The sequence below is a fragment of the Suricata suricatta genome, chromosome 2 (assembly GCF_006229205.1).
Source record: "Suricata suricatta isolate VVHF042 chromosome 2, meerkat_22Aug2017_6uvM2_HiC, whole genome shotgun sequence".
NCBI classification, from domain to species: domain Eukaryota; kingdom Metazoa; phylum Chordata; class Mammalia; order Carnivora; family Herpestidae; genus Suricata; species Suricata suricatta.
Window position 1 is genome coordinate 153,474,625 of NC_043701.1, and position 14,928 is coordinate 153,489,552.

The 14,928-nt window shown below is 46.5% G+C and overlaps 2 protein-coding genes across 3 annotated transcripts in view; both read left to right on the top strand.

The window, feature by feature from the left end:
* EXOC6 (exocyst complex component 6) overlaps window positions 1-7,990 on the top strand; it is a 187,961-nt gene extending 179,971 nt beyond the window's left edge. For both annotated transcript variants that reach the window (XM_029932241.1, XM_029932240.1), the window contains 2 exons: window positions 5,598-5,710; window positions 6,759-7,990. In XM_029932241.1, the coding sequence (XP_029788101.1) occupies window positions 5,598-5,710; window positions 6,759-6,891 (246 nt within the window). In that variant the 3' untranslated portion in view covers window positions 6,892-7,990. The remainder of the gene's footprint in view (window positions 1-5,597; window positions 5,711-6,758) is intronic.
* A 1,616-nt stretch (window positions 7,991-9,606) lies between these two features.
* Window positions 9,607-14,928, top strand: part of LOC115285706 (cytochrome P450 26C1) — an 8,474-nt gene continuing 3,152 nt past the window's right edge. The window contains 5 exon segments of the mRNA XM_029932242.1: window positions 9,607-9,820; window positions 10,371-10,595; window positions 11,075-11,350; window positions 12,735-12,890; window positions 14,765-14,928. The exon segment at window positions 14,765-14,928 is cut by the window's right edge and continues 1 nt beyond it. Of these exon segments, the coding sequence (XP_029788102.1) occupies window positions 9,617-9,820; window positions 10,371-10,595; window positions 11,075-11,350; window positions 12,735-12,890; window positions 14,765-14,928 (1,025 nt within the window). The 5' untranslated portion in view covers window positions 9,607-9,616.

Consider the following 14,928-nt stretch of genomic DNA (forward strand, 5'->3'; position numbering starts at 1 on the left):
ATGTCATCTGCAAAAAGGGAAAGTTTGACTTCTTCCTTGCCAATTCTGATGCCTCTTATTTCTTTTTGTTGTCTGATTGCTGATGCCAGAACTTCCAGCACTATGTTGAACAACAGTGGTGAGAGTGGGCACCCCTGTCGTGTGTTCTTTTGAAACCATTCCAAAGACCAGAGAACATGCTTTTTGGCCAAAGCAGACATGGGTGGCAGCCTATAAAAATGGGTTCATTCTATAACTTCCTGGCATAAGGTTAGGTAGGACCCAAGAATAATGTCCTGGTTTTGTGTTACATCTTTTGCTTCAGTAGATTTATACTTTAAAAAGTGAAAAAGTGGGATTACATCAAACTAAAAAGTTTTTGCAGAGCAAAGGAGACTATCAACAAAACAGAAAGGCAACCTAGCAAATGGGAGAATATATTTACAAATTATATATTTGATAAAGTGTTAATATCCAAAATATGTAAAAAAAAAAAAACCTTACACAGCCTTGTATATATATATAGACAGACCCTAAACAATCCAGTTAAAAATTGGGCAAAGGATTTGGATAGACATTTTTCCAAAGAAGATCTACGGATCGCCAATGGGCACATGAAAAAGTGCTTAACAGGGAAATGCAAATCAAAACCACAGTGAGATGTAGCCTCACACCTATGAGAATGGCTCTTCTCAAAAAGAACAACGAGTGTTGGCAAGGATGTGAAGAAAAGGGAGCCCTTGTGCACTGTGGGTAGGGATTGGGGCCGCCACCATGGCAGTGGTGTGGGGGTTCCTCAAAACATTAAAAACAGAACTGCCATAAAATATAGCAATTCTACTTCTGGATATTTATCCAAGGAAACAAAAACACCAATTTGTAGATCTATATACACCTAATATGTTCATTGTGGCATAGTTTATAGTTGCCAAGGTATGGAAGCAACCTAAGTATCCATCGATAGATAAATGAAAAGAGAAGCTGTGGAATATATATGATGGAAAGTTGCTTGGCCATAGAAGGAAATGAAATCATGCCATTTGTGATAACATGAATGGATATAGAGGGTATTATGCTGAGTGAAATAAGTCAGAGAAAGACAATTACTGTATGATTTCACTGTGGAATCTAAAAAACAAAACAAATGAGCAAAGAAAACAGACACAGACTCATAGATACAGGAAATAAATTGGTGGTTACTAGAGTGGGAAGTGGTTAGAGGGGTGGCAAACTAAATAAAAGGGATTAATAGGTACAAACTTCCAGTTGTAAAATAAATAAATCATGGGAATGTGATGTACAGCATAGGATATATAGTCAGTAACATTGTAATAACTTTGTATGGTGATGGATGGTAACTAGACTTATCTTGGGGATCATTTTGTGATGTGTAAAAATAACATAGCACTACAATGTGTACCTGAAACCAATAGGATATTGTGTGTCAGTTATACTTCAATTTTAAAAAGTGCGACAGGACCTTATAATAGTCACGGATGAAGGACACTGATAGACCATTCAGAAATATTAGTGCTTCTTTCTCTAGGAAGATGATTTAACTCTAACATCATACCTAATTCTTTATACATACATATATATGTATATATATGTGTGTGTGTATATATATATATAGTTTATTGTCAAGTTGGTTTCCATGTAACAACCAGTGCTCATCCCAACAGTGCCTCTTCCATGCCCATCACCCATTTTTCCCTCTCCCCCTCCCCCCATCAACCCTCAGTTTGTTCTCAGTCTTTAAGTCTCATGGTTTGCCTCCCTCCCTCTCCTTAACTGTTTTTCCCTCTTCCCTCCCCTATGGTCCTCTGTTAAGTCTCTCCTGTTCCACATATGAGTGAAAACATATGGCATCTGCCCTTCTCCGCCTGACTTATTTCACTTAGCATGACACCCTCAAGTTCCATCCACGTTGCTACAAATGGCCAGATTTCATTCCTTCTCATTGCCACGAAGTATTCCATTGTATAGATAAACCACATCTTCTTGATCCATTCATCACTTGATGGACACTTAGGCTGTTTCCATGATTTGGCTATTGCTGAGAGTGCTGCTATCAACATTGGGGTACATGTACCCCTATGCATCATAGACCTAATTCTTTTCCTTGAGGGAAACTATTTTTTTTTTTTACCAATGGCCCGGGGAAAGACTGAGAGCTCTGGAGGGAAGTCAGTTGACTGCATTCACTTGCCCTAGTTTGCCCCAGTTTGCCCCCTAACCAACATTGACCTTTTTCAAGAAGCTGTGAGCATCAGCCAAAGAAGTCTGTAGGGTGCTCAAATTTTAAACTTTGAGAAACCTAAGGAAAAAGTTCCCAGGTAAACTTGGAATAGTCTGGCATCATCAATCAGTAAATTACCTCTTGAAGATCTCTTGAGTGGTTACAGTCAGTTGGACACACTATGAGTTTGCCTGCCTAGCTTTATGAAGTTTCTATTTACTTCTTATTTACTTCATGAAGTTTCAGAATACTTATAGTATTCTGCATTTGAAAAATCCTTACACACATGGAAATAAGAAATCAGAATATGGGATCAGAATGCTTCCTGGCCCTGTATTTCCTCTGCACCCATGTCAATGCATGCTTTGGGGCACAGACACAGAATGGTGCTTGAGTCTATAGCCACTGGATTTGTGGGCTGAGAATAATGAGCAAGAAATCACTAGCTCCTAAGAAATAAGTAGCTTCTATCTTAATCTTAATTGACTGTAGCTTCCCCGTATGTTAACTGGACTTTATTATTTTTTTTATTACAGTTCATTGTCAAGTTGGTTCCATATAACACCCCTAGCTGGACTTTAAGTAAAATTTTGAGGGGCACGTGGGTGGCTCAGTTGGTTAATTGTCAGACTTCAGCTCAGCTCATGATCTCATGGGCTGTGGGTTTGAGTCCTGCATCAGGCTATGTGCTGACAATTCAGAGCCTGAAGCCTGTCTCCCTTCTCTACTTGCACATTGTTTCTCTCTCTCTCAAAAATAAACAAACATTAAAAAAAAAAAAAGGTGAGCAGTCAATATTTGTTAAATGAATAAATTAATCTTACCTAGACTCTTGGCCATTTATCCACATTGGTAATACATTAGTTAACCATGAACATGCAGACTTTTGCAAATTTCCATGGAAATCTACAAGTTAACGATATACAGTGTGTATTTCTACAAAGTATTAGTATAAATTTGAAAGTATGTAGCTTAGACTTGTCTGCATGAAGACAGGTTAAATTTTAGGATTCTTGTTATTTCTAGTGATCAGAGATTTGCACATGAGTATCTGAAAATTGTGAAATTTTAAGCATTTGTGAAAATTGTTAAGTAATATTTCTTTATCTGTTTTTGTGCTCTTTTGTAAAAGAATCAATTTTGTGTTCACAGCTGGAGTTGGTGTAGGTTTTAAATTCATTAAGTGGACTCCTCCTTTCCCACCTGGGGGTAGATCAGCCCAAGAGAAAATGAGACTTATTTTAAGGCCTCTTCCTCTTCCAAATCCCAGAGGTCATGTTGCTAATGCCTTTTGGAAAGAAAGGGAGATTACAGCCAGTATATTAAGTGGTTACTTTCTGCTGACTGTGCGCATGCCCACACACACTTGTGCAAACATACTTATACCTAAAAGAAGTATCCTTCACAATGAGGCTTTTGTTAACAACTGTGTGAGGAGTATTTATTATTGACATTTATTTTAATATATAAATAGTTAAACCTTATGTCCATTGTGGGATGTTATGAAATTAAAGAAGACAACAACAGTTGCCCATAATCCTACCATACAAGCCATTCTTCACATTCTGGACATTTTTCTTCCAGTATTTTTTGATGGGTTTTTATGTAATTTTAGTAGGAAGGTTTATCATAAGCATCTTAACAGCTACATAAATTTTGCGTGAACATCGATTTTAATGACTACATGATATTTGTCTTACAGATAGAGACCTCTTACTACTTAACCATTCTCTTAATATTGAGATTTGGGCTGTTTTCAGTGTTTTATTTTTCCCCTCTTCAGTTTTTTCATAACACAAATAACATTTTTGAGATTAGTGTCATTATTCTCTACTTTTATGACTGTTTCCAGAGGTTCGATTCCTAGGGGTAGTTAGTGAATCAAAAGAAACGACCATTTTTATAAAGTTCTTAACCGTGTATTACAAAATCACATTCCAGAGATGTTATGCCAGTTTTCATTTTCACCATGGGTGTGTGTGACAGTAACTTTTCCCTCCTTGTGAAAGGAGGGAAGACTGTACTTGTTGCCAAGCAACAGTCAAAAATTACACAGAAATTTAAATAAATTTAAACTTTAAATAACTTCTCTTTTTTAAACAATCTATTCTTTTAACATTGTTTCGGTGTAGATCCTGTACCAATGTTTTACCTCTGGATATAGCCTAGAATATTGTCCAAAGGAAAATAAACTAGCTTTTATTTTAACATTAGTAGTTAATATTTTCATTATAGAATTTTCACCGTTTTACAGGGAAGTCTCTATGTTAGATAAGAAAAGACTCAACAAGTCCATTACCTTCCTATAGAGGAACTAGTTTCTTGTAACCTTTGTTCAGGTTTTAATCACCCCCGAAGTTTTATCCCTCTCAGAGTCCAAGGGTTGGCTCACATATCCTATGAGTAAATACAAATGCTTCCCTTCAATTGGAAGCAAAACCAGTATACCCCTTACTTATAAAGTGAGTTAAAAAAAAAAAAAAAACAAGAAGAAAGAATAATGTAAAAACTGAAGGAAGGTAGTAAGTAAAGTATTTAGCTTTCTGAAACAATTCAAATGGGGATAGGAAGTTGGTTTTAAATGGCTTAAGGGAGATTAGGGTTTTAAAGTTGGATAAGGAGTTTGGTGCTTTGGTTTAGGCATGGCATTGCTTTTAAAAGATTACTTCCATATTTGACAACAATTCTAACTGGAGATTATAAAGCAAATAGTCAATTTTAAAACACTACGGAATACAAGAGGGCTTCTTTTTGTTGTTGTTTGTTTATACAAAATGATCGCCTAGAGTTAACAGGCTGAGTCCTGAAGCCCACATTTCATAATACTACTGAGGATCTGTCACCAGGGAGAATTCAGCAGAGGTTGTTTAATGCACTTAATTGAGATTATCTGAGCTTTTGGTTTAAATTACTTTGGGAAAAGTCTAGGTACAAACGGCTTCTTTGAAAGGTAAACATACTTAACCTCTAAGAGAAAAGGTTCAATTTAAGTTCTTTGAAATTCTTCAAACAGGTAGTAGCACCAACCCTTATTAAATGAGTATGAACTGAATAATGTGTAAAGATTAAATCTCTATACCTCAATACAAGCGTTAATATAATTCTATGAACAGTGTTTTCATTATTGTACACTTGTTTGAAAATGCAGTCGGATATTGTATTAGAAAATCATCCCTCGACAATTATAGCACTTTCAAAAGAAAAAAGATAGTATATGCCATTTTGGTTATAAAGTATAGTTAATGATAAAGTTTTAAAAATGAATTCCTGATTCTGTTCCATCTAAGAAGATCAAGGACCAAGAATGAATCTACTTTATGTATCAGCTCTGGGCAAACACTCAAAAGTTGGCTTCACATTTCCGCCCTGTCTCCCTCAGCTCCTTGACCTGTTTATGGTTTGGGATTGGTCTACTTATCTCGCTGATTATGGGCAACCTGCTTCTAAGTACCTTCGGGTGAATCCAAACACAGCTCTTACACTTTTGGAGAAGTGAGTATATTCTGAAAATGTTTTTGCATAAGATTTTAGCATTTTGTGATTTAGTGATGACTGAAGAACTAGAGATTTTCAACAAAAGAGAAATGTCTAAATGCAGCTTAAAAGCTCAGTCCATTTTAATGACCAAAACATAAGCCTCTTTCTTTCTTGGTGCTGTGTTGGTGTAGTTTTATAGGAGATTGCTGTTTATGTTCATGCAAACAAAAATTTTCCTATTGCATCTCAATAGCAGGCTTAATTGGCCTTAGGAATATGTTTACTGGAGATGAGTGAGAATTGGAACTTGTTTTTTTTTAATGCTATAACACAGGAATGATGGACTTAGATTCTTTGTGCAGATAGAGAAGTATGTGATTTGAAAAAATAAAATTGTAAAAACTGAAGTAACAGGACATTTACTGGGACATCTTGTCCAGTTAAAAATAACAGAAGTCAAGGGGCTTCTTTTCCCTCTCATTATGTGACAGATTTTCTTTTCACTTAATCATATTTCATTCTAGGTATCACTATTAAGATTTTTAATTTTTGAATTTAAAATATCTCTTATTTTCCCACATTTCAAATATCTGTGATGTGATTTGAGAGGACAAAAAGAACTGTTTAAAATAAATGTAAATTTACCATACCATGAAATACTGCTGAGGCCAAAATATATATATATTGATTTAAATTTTCTAATGTTATTTTTCTTTCACCTTGTCTTGCTATGAATGTGATTTGCAGAGTCTATAGAGGGTATGTATTTTAGCATACTTTGTGGAATGGTATTAGAAAATAGTATGATACTAGAACACGTAACATACTTTAGATTTACATACTAATGCAAAAACTCTACTTCATTTAGAAAGAAAAATAAAGCTGCTCATTTTTGGGGTAGTTGCTGTCTCTGTATTTTTATTAGTACCTATTTCCTTTGAAGTATATTTTTCACGCATAGGCTTCGTGTGAGATAATTCAGAGCACGCCAAGATAAGTTACGTATGACAGCATAGCTTTTAATTTCCTTTTACCAAGCTTCTCCATTCACATATATTCCTAGGATGAAGGATACTAGCAAAAAGAACAATATATTTGCTCAGTTCAGGAAGAATGATCGAGACAAACAGAAGCTGATAGAGACGGTCGTGAGGCAGCTGAGAAGTTTGGTGAATGGCATGTCGCAGCACACATAGACTTGGACTGCACCCGGTGACTGCAGGTCTGGGACGCAACACTGATCTCTACCAGGCACGGGTCATGATACAGAAATTTGCTTGCTGAATTAAAAAATGCAGTAGAAAAAAGACACAGATGAGAGATTAAACAAGAAACAATAAAAATATCACTTCTATGGATTTTTAAATAATTGGATACTATTTTATATATGGAAAAGGTGACATTAATTTTTTTTCACTTTTAGGGAAAAAAGGTAAAACATACAAATCAGGTCAAAAATTGTATAGGAAATTGATTGTAAATACATTAGAAAAACCTTAGACTTGAATGATTTTTCTGGGTTCCTTTTCATCAGTATCCAGTTTGGGAATGCAATCATATCTGATATGGGAGTATTTCACTGTCATTTTGTGACTGTTAACTCAATATGATTTAAGTAGACTAAATTTTCCAGTTCTGCAGATTCTGAGGTGGGAGGGGGGCGGGATACGGATATACAAATCTTTAAAGGTCCCTGAAATCAAACTTGATTTCTGTAAGAATGTGAATTATTTGTTCTCCTTGGGTGCTTTAACTTAATGGTTCTAAATATGAAGAAAAGGTATTTGGATTTTCTAGAGATGAGTGTTGCTGTTTAGCAGGGTTTGTATTTTTAACTATATTACTTGTAGCTGACCCCATTCTAGGATCTATTTGTTTTGGTGTGGTTCAAGTTAAAAGAGGGCAGGGACGAGGTGGGGTAAACCACTTGAGGTGCTACTTGCGCAGGGGCAGCTGTGTTCCTGCACACAGAAGTTACCACAGGGGTCAGGTTACTTTCTTCAATAGCAGACCTCAGTACCTGTCCTCAGTATGGAAACAAGTCACACCAAATGAACTCTGGAAAATCTAAAATGAATGTACATTTTCTACTGGGTAAATTACCACCCTGGTCCAAATGGTAAACCAGTCCAATCTCAACTTTCTTTTGATTGTATTTATGCTGAATATTCCTTTTCCATTTTCAGGATTTATGCCTGTAAGACTCTTATACTTGACTCTGTAAAATAATTGTAAAGAATTATATGTACATTTCTTGATTTTGTGATGAAATATTAAAAAGCTGTTGAAAATGCATTGTTATTGCATCAGTTCAGAGCTTCCTTATTTAAAACAACTGCTTCCTTCAGAAAGACTGTTGTTATTCCCTAGTTATTGGAATGAGGAGTGTCACAAAACAAAGATGTAAGCACTTATTGACCACCTCAATCCTAAAATATGGCACATTAAAAAAAAACTGCATAGAGAACATAGTAATTCTTCAGGCACAATAAAATCTGGAAATTAGAGGAGGAGCGGCCACCAGCCAGCTCTTTTTGAAGCCTGTGGAATGTGGCTGCCTCGCGTGCGCCTTACCCGGCCCTGCAGGGCATTCGGGATGTCTCTCTGGCTTGCTTTGAGGCGTCGCCGGATCCGGACAGACGCCGCTCAGCACTGTTTGGAGTAGACCGCAGTGGGTCCGAAGCCGTGATGGTGTGGGATTCACATTCTTCTATACTACGTAAAACATCCCGCCCACTTCCCTCCAACCCTTGGGTTGCGCTGTAGGGACCGGGACGCACGAACCCTGGGGCATCTGGAGCCCTCGGACAGACGGACACACAAAAAACGGGGAAGCAACCAGGCAGACTGGGGTCGAGTGGGGTGGCGGTGAATTCGGTCCTTGAGACCCGAAAGACACCCGGAGAGATCCGCTTCTGGTGCGACTAGGGTGTCTCCGCGAAGCTTTGGGCAGCAGTGACGCACACTACCATGTTTTGAAGGGGTCCCAAAGTGGTAGATCAGAAACCCAGGCGGTGTGGGGATGTCCGAGAATCTCGACCCCGGCTACCCCTTGTAGGTGCTTGCAACGCAAGGCAGGCATCCAAGACTCCACTTTCCCTGGGAATTGAAACAGAGCAAAGGGGACAACCTTTTCACCTCGGAGTGCCGAGCCGGGAAGGGGCACCTGCGCCCCCAGGGTGGGGATGCCCGAGAGCCGGCGTTAGCCGAGGGCGCGGGGCCCGCCCACCCGCGGAGCTGCGGCGTCCAGCCGGGGACTTCTGGCGCGAAACCGCAGGCCCCGCCCGAGGATCCGAGCGCCGCGGCTGCCACCCCTCACTCCTAGTCCCCGGGTGAGCGTGCCGTCGCCCACCGCCTCCAATCATTACTCTGCTCGGAGCGCTTTAAATATGCATGGGCACGTCACGTTGTATGAGTCGGGACCGGTCCGTAGGGAGGGAGCCAATATCTATATAAATGTGTCCAGGGTGGGCCGTGAAGAGAGGAAGGTGGGGCGGGGGTCTACAGCCCCAGTGCCCGCAGCCCAAATTGGCAACAGCGGCGAGTTGCTCCTCTCTTCGCTCTCCCTCGCTGCTTCTATCAAAGGAGCGCTGACTCGAGGAGGAGGAGGTGGGAGGTGCCCGCGGATGCCGGGCGCCAGCGGTCGCGAGGCAGCCAGCACCCCAGCGAGGGACCGGCGTTTGGGCCCAGAAGCCGTCGGACTAGAGGAAGGCACGTTCCCTAAGGGCGTGTAGTCACTGCCGCCTTCCACTACCAGTCTGCTCCTAGAGCGAAGTCCCTGTCCGAGGTTATAAATCTCGGTTTTGGTCCCCAAGCCCCAGGCCCTTTCCGCACCGAACAGGTGAGCACCGCGCGCTACCAGCGCCCGAGCTCTCGCGCCCCCCGCGCTCGGAGCCGCCGGGCCGCCCGACGCAGCTCGCCATGTTCCCCTGGGGGCTGAGCTGCCTGTCGGTGCTGGGGGCAGCGGGCACCGCTCTCCTGTGCGCCGGCCTGCTGCTCAGCCTGGCCCAGCACCTCTGGACGCTCCGCTGGACGCTGAGCCGGGACCGGGCCTCCGCCCTGCCCCTGCCCAAGGGCTCCATGGGCTGGCCCTTCTTCGGCGAAACGCTGCACTGGTTAGTTCAGGTGAGTAGCTCACACCGCATCGTGCTCTCACCCCAACATGACCCCTTCTTCCCTGGCTCCCACTGGACCCTCCTCGCTCTTAGTGTGCTCCCAGGGTTCGTGGCCGGTCTCGTCCTGTCTCCCAAGGCCCCAGAGAGCGTACACAGCCCTATGCCTTTGTCCAGCTGCTTCCTCGAAGGGACCGTATGTCACCGGGGTTCTCCCCAGCGCAACTTAAACACAACCCACACAACGCCAGGGTGAACAGAGGGGTTCTACGAAGCGTTCCCTCTGTCCCTTGCTAGCACATAATCAGGAACCCCGGGTGCTTCTCAGCCGTGAGCTCTCGGGCTCTAACATCCCCATTCGGGGGCCTCCTCCTCGCCCGGATGGGAACAGGAGAATCTACATTTCTATAGGGTAGACGCGAGGCCCATTTAAGACTCGGTTTTGTAGAGACTCCACGCGCCAGCCTGGAGCAGTGAGTCGTTATCAAGGGACGGTTGGGAGGCCTGGCCCAGATCCCCAGCCGAGACTCCCCAGCTCCAGCCTCCCTCCGCCTTGCTCGCAGGGCTCTCGCTTCCACAGCTCCCGCAGGGAGCGCTACGGGACAGTGTTCAAGACGCACCTGCTAGGCAGGCCGGTGATCCGTGTGAGCGGCGCCGAGAACGTGCGCACGATCCTGCTGGGCGAGCACCGCCTTGTGCGCAGCCAGTGGCCGCAGAGCGCGCACATCCTACTGGGCTCGCACACCCTGCTCGGCGCAGTCGGTGAGCCGCACCGTCAGCGGCGCAAGGTGAGCCAAAACCTGCAATTCCTGGGCACCCATTGTGGGTCAGGCTGGAGCTAGGTTTCAGGGGCACATTTGGAAGCTGGCAGAACACCCTGGCTAATCAGTGGTGGCTTTGGACCAGTCCCTTACCTTTTCCCGCTTTGGTTTATAAGGCCAGGACTCTGAGACTTAAGGGACAATTCATCTCCAATATTCTATATGTGGATATCAGAATGGGTGGGGACAAGGGGCCAGAAAGTCCCCCATGGAGAGGGACCAGGGACGACTCCCTGGAGGAAGTGGCAGCTGAAGCCTGGGCGGATGGGAGGGACTGTAAACATCGGAGAATTAGAATCTGGGAATGGCGATAGCAAAAACCAACAACATTTAGGTTCGGGCCGCGTAGAAGAGAAGGGGACCGAAATTGGCATTCTGTGCCTCTGGAATCTCAGAGCAGAGGAAGCCGGATCATGGCCATTGCTGACCCCGCAGGCTCCCCACAGGTCCTGGCACGAGCGTTTAGCCGTGCGGCGCTGCAGCGGTTCGTGCCCCGCCTGCAGGGGGCGCTACGGCGCGAGGTGCGCTCCTGGTGCGCGGCCAGCCGGCCGGTGGCTGTCTACCAGGCCTCCAAGGCTCTTACGTTTCGCATGGCCGCGCGCATCCTACTGGGGCTACCGCTGGACGAAGCGCAGTGCGCGGAGCTGGCCCGGACCTTTGAGCAGTTCGTAGAGAACCTCTTCTCGCTGCCCCTGGACTTGCCCTTCAGCGGCCTGCGCAAGGTACTGCCTCCCTGGCCTCATTCCTCGTGGCCCTTTCCAGCGTGCGTGTGTCTTCCAGACGAAGACCAGGCTCCCTCGGCGCGCCCCACGCGGGCGGGGGAACCTCTGGGGGAACCGAGGCACGGCCCAGGGTGGGGAGGTGGCATGGTGTGGCGGTGGGCGTTGGGGCTGGCCCCTGTCCTCACTTACTGGCTGTGTGACCCCAGCCTCTCCCGGCGGCGCCTGCCGGGACTCGCGCGGGACCCGGCAGTCGCTGGCTTCCTGACTTTGGGTCTCTGCGGCGACGGGCGCCCAGCCAATCCGCCCAGCACCTCCCCAGAGCGGTGCCCCCTCGCCGGGCGTCCAGCGCCTCTCTGGAAACCCAGATGGATGCGGAACCCATGGGAGCACTGTCGCCGCGGACACTCCCCCAGTCTAGCCCGGGTTGTAGAGGAGTGGGTGCCCACTTCGCGTCCGTGGCCCCGGCCCCGCTAATTTCTGGATCAGAGGACCGCTGCTTCTTCAGACCTCAGAGCAGCGGGCTGGGCCCAGAGAGCAATCGGAAGGGCCGCATTTGCCTTTTCTTTATCCGTGAGCTGGGGCTTTTCACTGTCCTGATGCCTTGGTTTTTGTTTCCCCAAATAAAAAAGAATAGTTATGTATAAAGGGGCATGCCATAGGCAGATCGCCTTGAATACATTTTCTGATTTAATCCTCTCAGCCTGCAAAGTATTATTATCTTTGTTTTATTGGTGAAGAAACTGAAGCGCAGAGAGGTTAAGTGATTTACCCATGATCACACAGCATGCCAGCAGAGGCAGGATTTGAACCCCATCTCCCATGATTTCAAAACCCGTGCTCAGATGCTTTTGCTGTGCTTGCTCCCTGAACTCCCTCCCTCTTGCCTACCTACTCACAAAGGCTAATGTTTAGACCATCCAGTAGTGTGATCTCTAAGCCAGAGCTTTTTTGGATGTATCAAAGTGTGCCTTACTGTCTACACTGGTGCCCACTGCCCCTGCCTAGTCTAGTGAAGGGAAAGGGCACTGGACTGATTCACCTCACGAGGCTCTGTGCCAGGCATGGGCACTGAGACCTGTGTGACTTGGCAATTGCTTGACCCTTCTGAGCCTCAGCATCCTCCTCTTGGGTTGACAGTAACTGCCTTCCCTCAAAGGTTGAATGTGATAATCAATAGGGAATTATGTGTAGAGATGGTGGATAAGTTCCTGAGCATTTATTGAGCTCCTACTATGTGCCAGGCATGAAGCTAAGCTGGAAAACTTAACACTTGGATCTCTGCGGACCAGAGCAACCCAAGGAAGATGATTGGGAGGTAGGTAGGTGTGCAGGCCTGGCCCCCTCAGCCTTCCTGTCCCACCTCCCTTCTCTCCCCACATGTCAGGGCATCCGGGCACGAGACCAGCTACATCGGTACCTGGAGGAGGCCATTGCAGAGAAGCTTCATGAAGACAAGGCTGCCGAGCCGAGCGACGCCCTCGACATGATTATCCACAGCACTCGGGAGCTGGGCCAGGAGCTCTCAGTGCAGGAGCTGAAGGTACGTGGTGGGAAGGTTTTACTTCTCCCACTTACGCATCCCTAGCAGGTCTCCATACCCCTGCTATCCATTCCTCCTGGGCCCCAGCAGTGTCCTGTTTGGCTCCACTTTGGGCCACAGGGCACTCCTTAGGTGGAGGGGAAGGGGAGACATGGGTTCAAGTTATGGCATAGCCCGCACACACTAGCTCTGTGGCCTTGGGTCGGTCACCATCCCTCTCCGTAGGAGTGTGGAAGGTGTGACTTCTAGGCGCTTACTTACAGGCTCTGGCCACAAACAGACTTGCTCCCCCTCCCCCTTCTCTGTCACTCCATGTCTTTGCCTCTACCCTCTCCCCTCCTTTTCTCTGAGAACCCTAAGGGCTCAGGGTCAAACTCCACATCTTCCTTGAAGCTCCCTCTTCCTCCACCGAGCCACTTTGTCACCTGGCCCCGCTAACCACTGTTCTGTTCGGCCACTGCAGGGTGTCTCCGAGTTTAGAGCCCCTCCCCATGTATGCATAGAGCACAGGCAATGGAAGTGAGGAGAGAAGCTTTGGAATGGCCCCCCTGGACCTGCTGGAGAACACAAAACGGAGTGGAGAGATTGGGGAGGCAGGGGAAAGTTAGAAATGGGAACACCTCAACCCTTCCAAAGCAACTACCAGTCTTTCTCTCTGAGTCAATTTCCCACTTTTCAAGAGCCATGCAGGCAGGGTAGGGCTCAGCCTTAGTTTCTTCTCCTTAGAGAATGAAGCTAATACTCTGCCTCCTGCCTCCTGGTGATATGAGATCTGCAAGAATCCAGGGGATTAGAAGTAGATGAGCACTGGGCTCATGAGTCCTGGAGAGCCCCCGGATAGGAGTAGTTCGTGGCTCTGAAGAGGAGTGCTTGCAGGGTGTGACGACACCCTCCCGGTTCTCTGCAAGAGATGCACTGATCGGGAATCTTCAAGTCTGGTCAGGGCATCAGGGGCGGGGCAGGCAGATTAGGCCCGGCCAGGAAGGACCCGGGGACTCCCCGTGTTATCCAAGGCAGGCAGTTAGCCTTGGGCCAGGTCATTCATTCCACAGATCTTATGATGTATCTATTGGTGTCAGGCTGTATACTGGGGCTGAGGATATAGCGGTGTACACAGCCCCTGCCCTTGCGGTGCAGGAGAGGAGGGGTACACATTCATCCCATGATCAAATAATAAATGTACAGGCAAACTGTGGGTGCCACCAGGAGCTGGGAGGGCAGAGGGAGGCCGTATGTGCTGGGGCTTGGAGGATGAAGCCCTCCTCTGTCCTTACTAGTCAATGCGGACCAGAAAGAGATCTAATCACTCACTGGACCCTTCCACCAAGTGGGCGGAGGAGGCCCTGATGACTCCTCAGCTTGGAGGCTGGCGCCGCTGCTGCAAGTGCCTTCCTCTGTCCTCCTCCCGTCCCAATTCCCCGTCATGACTCCCAACGCGGGGTTCAGGCAGCACCACTAGGTCGTTTAGAGCACTGGACTCCCAAGCCAGACTGCTGGGACTACCTTGAGCTCCTCTTGGAGCCTCAGTTTCCATTCCTGTAAAACGAGGGCAGTGATTGTGCTTCATAGGGTTGGGATGAGAATCGAAGAAGTAACACTTAAAGCACTAACAATAGCACACAGAATAAATTCCGAGCGTCTCCGGGAGTCCTTCCAAAGTAAGTGGATAGATCGTGGTTTTGGCCGTTGCTGTATGTGGCTTTCTCAAGTGGCAGAGTTGGGATTCGATCGACTCCGGGCCTGCTTACGGAGCCGCCACTCTGGCTCTTGTTCAACGGTAAATGTGGGCCCTTTGCTCCCCAGCCATGGGGCCGGGAGGCTTTGCGGCCAGGGCCCGCTGCCGGAGACTCAGCGCCGCCCGGGCTGTCTTGCAGGAGACGGCTGTGGAGCTCCTCTTCGCCGCCTTCCTCACCACGGCCAGTGCCAGCACGTCCCTCGTCCTGCTGCTACTGCAGCACCCGACGGCCGTCGCCAAGATCCGGCAGGAGCTGGCGGCGCAGGGGCTGGGGCGCGCTTGCGGCTGCGCGCCGGGGCCCGC